Here is an 8,021-nt window from a genome sequence, read left to right on the forward strand (position 1 = left end):
TATTGTTTATTCGACCACCCCTTGGCCTTCAAAGTACCTCTCCATTTGCCATAGGAAGTTCTCCACCTCTCGAGCATCCCTCGCACCCTTGAACTCCTTTGGCTTTGCGAGATCAATCTTTGTCGTCTCCCTTATAATGATTGGTCGAGATTTCGCCTCCTCAAACCAAACTCGAACTTCCTCAAATAACTTCAAGGAATTCTCAAGCTTCTCTTCAATTTGGAGCATGCTTTCTTTGAAAGCTTCTAGTTCTCCTAACACATGAGCCTCAAGAGTCTCCTTGTCATGTTCTTCCTTTGGAAGCGCTCATCCATAGAGGATAGAACATTCTCCAACATAGAAACTCTCTCTTCTAAGAAGTTAGAGTTCTTACCTCTAGCCTCACTTGAAGAGCGCACCATCTTGCTTCCCCATTGAGAAGGAATAGTATTCCTTCCCCTTTGAGACTCAACATGCTCCACGGTTACACTAGAAGCCATACCCACAAACCATTTGTGCTCCCTCTCGAACCTTGCTCTGATGCCAAATTGTCACGGCCTTGGACACACACTCCAACGCTACCGTGCCAGCACTCGGACTTACTCAACCTCTTAAGCTAAGACCAAGTCAGCCTTACCCTCAATACTTAGCAAGAAAGCTAAGTACACAAGAGAATACAAGAGAAAGGAAGCTTTGGTGGAAAGAACACTTTATTACTCGAGTATTTTTTTTTTTTACAAATGACTCGCACACACGACTCACATTAACTCTCACCTTCTATTTATAGTCATCCACCTCCTCAATGAATGGTTAGGATTAAATCTAATCAACATTCCAGATTAACTATCTAGAACTTTCATTATAAATATTTATCATACCACAACTTTCTAAATACTTCTAAATTATTCCATACTACTATTCATATTTTTATATACATCCACACTCTTCTAGAGTACTCTATGACCTTCCAGAGTCTTTTAAAACTTTTTAGAATATCTTCTAGGATATTTTAGAACGTTCCGAAATCATTTATAACATTCTCAAACGCTCTAAAGAATTATACAAACACCATTAAATCTAACATTCTAAAATTTACAGTGACACTAAAACCTAGTTTGCGTACCACGTTTTCGTTAGTGATTGGTAATCCTTGTTTAATTAAACAAAAAAAAAAAAAAGAAAAAAACGTACTCGGGGTATTTATAACACTAGCTTAATTAGCTATGGTTCCTTAATTTTTGGGTCTGGGTCACATCCACAATTTTGTATAATGTTCATTGTATATATGAATCATCGTCTCAAAGATTGATGATGATGATCGATGATGATAGATGAACTATGTATGAAGGTTATTTTGAAACAATGACATGGATAACATTGGTTCTAGCAGCAAATTAAATTAAAGTAATTACCCTCAAAGCGCAATATCAACAATTTCCTATCAAATTCAGTTGGAATCACCCTCTGTTGAGCTTTATTCTCATCCTCCTCCACCGACAAACTAACACAAGATAATTTAGTCGTAATTAAAAATATTATTTATATATTAAAATCAGTCAATATATTTATGTATAAATATATATATTGTTTAATTTATTTTTAATATATATTTATATTCTAATATATATTTTATATTAATAATTAATTTTAATAACTAATTTTAATCTACACTTAGTATTATTCAATAATAACAATATATTAAAATGAGGCTAAATAAACATTATCATAACATCTTTATTGGACTAAGTATCATGAAATAAACCCTAAATTAATTGAACACCAATTAATCAACTTGTTTATGCCAACAACCAGCCTTTTTTCTTTTTTTCTATATCAAGATTATTAAAACAAAAAAAATTGACTCTAAGTCATGCCTTATTAGCACTAGTACAATGCTAATACTCAGCTATCAAGATATATACATCTTTGTTAATTTTCTTTAATTATTTTAAAGTTTGCCGCCACGTTCAGTTCAACCATTATTATTGTTAACTATGATCTTTTTGGAATTGAAGATTCTTTCTTTCTTTCCTTCTTTGACTTGAATTGAATTAAAAAACTACATGTAAAACTTGACTTAGCTAACGATTAGGATCAATTTGAAGATGATATGATTATATGATTAGTAGTGTTTGCTTCATCTTCTTTTAAGAATGAAGTAATTACTGCAAATGATATATAACTAGAATGGGAATGCTAGTAATATTGATGAATTATTAATTAATCATACATGATTATATTAAATACAATCATATAATATGTTTATAAAAAATCAATTTAAATCAATTATATATATATAGTAATTAATTTAGTGATCGAATTTTATTGTGCATCTAACATTTTTATAATTTATATTTTAATTTTATAATAATAGCGGTCAACATATAATTATGCAATCATGTTATAAATATACTAAAAATCAATCCCTAATTAACTATCTTATATAGAAATACAAATTTTACGTTTTATAAAATAAATTTATTACAATGTTCGTAAATAAATTTGATTATTCGGATAACTAATTATTTAATTAAAAAAAATACATCTACATATACAAATATATAAGAATTGATTTTTAGTGTAGAGAGTACACTGTTATAAAAAATATTTTGTGAAAACATTAAATTGTTTTTTCAAAAAAAATTAGTTTGTGAATTTAAATTAGTTCTTTATTTTTTAATATTCAAAATTTTAAATTTTGTTTCGTCAAAGGTGATTAAACCAATAAAATTACAACAGAGATTATAAATTGAATTAATTTAAATTATATTTCAAATTATAATAGTTTAAGAAAAGAAATTTTGCAAACACTATTGAGTAATTGAAACAATAATTAAACAATTAAATAAGATGCGAGTATTATAATGTGAATCTAAAACAATTAAGTAGAAATATGCTATTAATAAAAAAATATCAAATGAAATGATTTCTTAAAACTAATAGAACCTCAATTTTGGGTAATTCAGTGAGTAAATATTATGCACCTCCACATTATCTCCAATGATAATATCCTTTAGTGGGATAAGAGTAGGAACGAGATCAAAAATTTGAATGTTGTCATTATAGTGAATCCGAAGAATGCTATATTCTTTGTTTTCACGATCATGGAAGGCAAGGTAATCATGAGACGTGGTTAAGGAATAATTAATATTTCTGTCAGAATTTACGAAAATGGGAGTCCAAGATTCTCCAACTCCATATCTTTTCATCATCCATACTGTGATTGGCTCAATAAAATATATCATGCAAAGAAAACCCCTGAATTCATATATGCCGACTGTTGGACCCTCATCGCTCGGTATAGAAAAGGATTGGAACCTCTCCGTGTCGAAATCGAAAGCCCATATCGACACATTGCCATCAACATCGTTACCAATCCAATTAAGTGTCCCATTTAAATAAACAGCAAATGTCGATATAGATATCAAATTCTTGGGATAATCCACCTCAATATTTATCCATGTTGTCGATATTCCAACTCTGAGCATTTCAACAACCATAGGATGATCATGTTTAAAGATAAGGATTCTCATTACCTTGTATTGGTTTGTTTTTGGGTGAAAACCAAAACCTCGAGATATTTCGCACTCGCAGGGTTTTAGGATTGGAGGGTGTTTTGGAAGTCTTATGAACTCACCTGTTATTGGGTTGCAAACAAGTGAAATGTCTATATTATTTGACCAACTCAAGTAAAAAAGACCATTACAAATACCCACATCCACATGCACATTAGCATAAACTTTTGTATCAATGAGAGGCATGTTCACATTAGCATAAACTTTTGTACCAAGGAGAAGAATTTCAAATTTAGGATCAAGTTTTATACTGCTACTATTGGGTTTTAGGACCTCAAACACACCGCTGAAGAATGGATTGTTTTTCCTTTCATGCCATTCAATTCGGTCATATTCAACAAGGTGAAAGAATCTTGAATGCTTGCGTCGGATCATCAGGGCAGGAAGTGTATAAGTGTTATGAATGTGTAAAATAATTTTTTCTGATTTAATAATATATAATTAAATGCATATGCATGCAAAATAACTTTAGACTAATAATTTGTGAAAATTAAATACATATTAAAAAATCAAAATAAAATTGAGAATAATGATGATAACTTAAATCTATTATAATGCTTCTAATTTTTTTTATAACAGCTGCAATATCCCTTTGTTTATGTCCAACACTAATTAGACTTTGTATAATGTTCATTGTATGTATGAATCATCATCTCAAATATTGATGATGATGATGATAATGATAGATGAACTATGTATATGTATGAAGGTTATTTTGAAACAATGACATGGATAACATTGGTTCTAGTAGCAAATTAAATTAAAGTAATTACCCTCAAAGCGCAATATCAACAATTTCCTACCAAATTCAGTTGGTTAGCACTAGTACAATACTAATACTCAGTTATCAAGATATATACATCTTTGTTAATTTCTTTTAATTATTTTGAAGTTTACCACCACGTTCAGTTCAACCATTATTATTGTTAACTATGATCTTTTTGAAATTGAAGATTCTTTCTTTCTTTCCTTCTTTGACTTGAATTGAATTAAAAAATTACATGTAAGACTTGACTTAGCTAACGATTAGGATCAATTTAAAGATGATATGATTATATGATTAGTAGTGTTAGCTTCATCTTCTTTTAGGAATAAAGTAATTACTGCAAATGATATATAACTAGAATGGGAATGCTAGTAATATTGATGAATTATTAATTAATCATACATGATTATATTAAATACAATCATATAATATGTTTATAAAAAATCAATTTAAATCAATTATATATATATAGTAATTAATTTAGTGATCGAATTTTATTGTGCATCTAACATTTTTATAATTTATATTTTAATTTTATAATAATAGCGGTCAACATATAATTATGCAATCATGTTATAAATATACTAAAAATCAATCCCTAATTAACTATCTTATATAGAAATACAAATTTTACGTTTTATAAAATAAATTTATTACAATGTTCGTAAATAAATTTGATTATTCGGATAACTAATTATTTAATTAAAAAAAATACATCTACATATACAAATATATAAGAATTGATTTTTAGTGTAGAGAGTACATTGTTATAAAAAATATTTTGTAAAAACATTAAATTGCTTTTTTAAAAAAAATTAGTTTGTGAATTTAAATTAGTTCTTTATTTTTTAATTTTCAAAATTTAAAATTTTGTTTCGTCAAAGGTGATTAAACCAATAAAATTACAACAGGGATTATAAATTCTAGTACAATACTAATACTCAGTTATCAAGATATATACATCTTTGTTAATTTCTTTTAATTATTTTGAAGTTTACCACCACGTTCAGTTCAACCATTATTATTGTTAACTATGATCTTTTTGAAATTGAAGATTCTTTCTTTCTTTCCTTCTTTGACTTGAATTGAATTAAAAAATTACATGTAAGACTTGACTTAGCTAACGATTAGGATCAATTTAAAGATGATATGATTATATGATTAGTAGTGTTAGCTTCATCTTCTTTTAGGAATAAAGTAATTACTGCAAATGATATATAACTAGAATGGGAATGCTAGTAATATTGATGAATTATTAATTAATCATACATGATTATATTAAATACAATCATATAATATGTTTATAAAAAATCAATTTAAATCAATTATATATATATAGTAATTAATTTAGTGATCGAATTTTATTGTTCATCTAACAGTTTTATAATTTATATTTTAATTTTATAATAATAGCGGTCAACATATAATTATGCAATCATGTTATAAATATACTAAAAATCAATCCCTAATTAACTATCTTATATAGAAATACAAATTTTACGTTTTATAAAATAAATTTATTACAATGTTCGTAAATAAATTTGATTATTCGGATAACTAATTATTTAATTAAAAAAAATACATCTACATATACAAATATATAAGAATTGATTTTTAGTGTAGAGAGTACATTGTTATAAAAAATATTTTGTAAAAACATTAAATTGCTTTTTTAAAAAAAATTAGTTTGTGAATTTAAATTAGTTCTTTATTTTTTAATTTTCAAAATTTAAAATTTTGTTTCGTCAAAGGTGATTAAACCAATAAAATTACAACAGGGATTATAAATTAAATTAATTTAAATTATATTTCAAATTATAATAGTTTAAGAAAAGAAATTTTGCAAATACTATTGAATAATTAGAAATAATAATTAAACAATCAAATAAGATGTGAGTATTATAATGTGAATCTAAAACAATTGAATAGAAAATTGCTATTAATAAAAAAATATCAAATGAAATGATTTCCTAAAACTAATAGAACCTCAATTTTGGGTAATTCAGTGAGTAAATATTATACACCTCCACATTATCTCCAATGATAATATTCTTTAGTGGGATAAGAGTAGGAACGAGACCAAAAATTTGAATGTTGTCATTATAGTGAATACGAAAAATGCTATATTCTTTGTTTTCACGATCATGGAAGGCAAGGTAATCATGAGACGTGGTTAATGAAGAATTAATATTTCCGTCAGAACTTACGAAAATGGGAGTCCAAGATTCTCCAACTCCATATCTTTTCATCATCCATATTGTGATTGGCTCATTAAAATATATAATGCAAAGAAAACCCCTGAATTCATATATGTCAACTCTTGGACCCTCATCGCTCGGTATAGAAAAGGATTGGAACCTCTCCTTGTCGAAATCGAAAGCCCATATCGACGCATTGCCATCAACATCGTTACCAATCCAATGAAGTGTCCCATTTAAATAAACAGCAGATCTCGATATAGATATCAAATTCTTGGGATAATCCACCTCAATATTTATCCATGTTGTCGATATTCCAACTCTGAGCATTTCAACAACCATAGGATGATCATGTTTAAAGATAAGGATGATTCTCATTACCTTGTATTGGTTTGTTTTTGGGTGAAAACCAAAACCTCGAGATATTTCGCACTCGCAGGGTTTTAGGATTGGAGGGTGTTTTGGAAGTCTTATGAACTCACCTGTTATTGGGTTGCAAACAAGTGAAATGTCTATATTATTTGACCAACTCAAATAAAAAAGACCATTACAAATACGCACATCCACATGCACATTAGCATAAACTTTTGTATCAATGAGAGGCATGTTCACATTAGCATAAACTTTTGTACCAAGGAGAGGAATTTCAAATTTAGGATCAAGTTTTATACTGCTGCTATTGGGTTTTAGGACCTCAAACACACCGCTGAAGAATGGATTGTTTTTCCTTTCATGCCATTCAATTCGGTCATATTCAACAAGGTGAAAGAATCTTGAATGCTTGCGTCGGATCATCAGGGCAGGAAGTGTATAAGTAAGGAGTAACTTGGCAAAGTTTGGATTAGAAATCAATGTGTTCCAATGCTTGCAAACACATCTACAAATCAGAACAGACTTTATGGGAAGTCTAACAAAAATATCGGTAATTATATCGGCTGGAAGACCGGCAAAATAAGACTTTTGTAGTTGGAGTTTCCTGACAATTAAGTAAAGAATAATTTAGAAGAAGAGATACAAAAAATTCACGGCGTTGTTTTGTGTTACTCCATGAAAAAATAAAATATGACTTACCTCATCCACCGCACAAAGAAGGATTGGAAAAGGAATTTGATCATTTTACCGGTACTCTCGCGTGACAATGATTGTTGGGAGAAGTTAGGCACCCAAGTGAAATTGATGCTTTCAAAGGGAAGTTTACTGATTTTTATAACCTAGATTAATGTGAAAATCAGCTACTACTTTTAGAGAAAGTACGTGGAGCTAATGATTTTAATCGGCTTAAAAAGGAATGTATTTCAAAAATTAAAAAAGAGATTTTTAATTAATTATTCAATAATTACTTAAATTCAGATTTTGAAATTTAAAAAATTAAGATTAGTAGTTAAACTCATTTACACTACATATAATCTCTATACTCAAATCTTAACAGAGTTGTCATCCTCCGTCTGCTATTTATACTTGCTCTGCGCCTCATAGTCCCCCTCAAGATTGCAATCACGTTTT

At 28.4% G+C, this 8,021-nt stretch overlaps 2 protein-coding genes across 2 annotated transcripts; both read right to left on the bottom strand.

Annotated features, from left to right (window-relative positions):
- On the bottom strand, nucleotides 2,916-3,929 carry LOC110263679 (F-box/kelch-repeat protein At3g23880-like). The gene has a single exon (XM_021105407.1). The coding sequence runs from the start codon at nucleotides 3,927-3,929 to the stop codon at nucleotides 2,916-2,918; it is 1,014 nt and encodes a 337-aa protein (XP_020961066.1).
- LOC107646337 (F-box/kelch-repeat protein At3g06240-like) lies at nucleotides 6,260-7,594 on the bottom strand. Its single transcript, XM_016350527.2, has 2 exons — nucleotides 7,590-7,594; nucleotides 6,260-7,494 (listed from the first exon to the last, which is right to left on the bottom strand). Exons 1-2 carry the CDS (start codon nucleotides 7,592-7,594, stop codon nucleotides 6,297-6,299), a joined length of 1,203 nt encoding a protein of 400 aa, XP_016206013.1. The 3' UTR covers nucleotides 6,260-6,296.

The sequence above is a fragment of the Arachis ipaensis genome, chromosome B06, assembly GCF_000816755.2.
Source record: "Arachis ipaensis cultivar K30076 chromosome B06, Araip1.1, whole genome shotgun sequence".
Lineage (NCBI taxonomy): Eukaryota > Viridiplantae > Streptophyta > Magnoliopsida > Fabales > Fabaceae > Arachis > Arachis ipaensis.

Coding starts and splice junctions, on each gene's coding strand:
- LOC110263679 (XM_021105407.1), bottom strand. CDS start 3,929: ATGATCCGACGCAAGCATTCAAGATTCTTTCACCTTGTTGAATATGAC.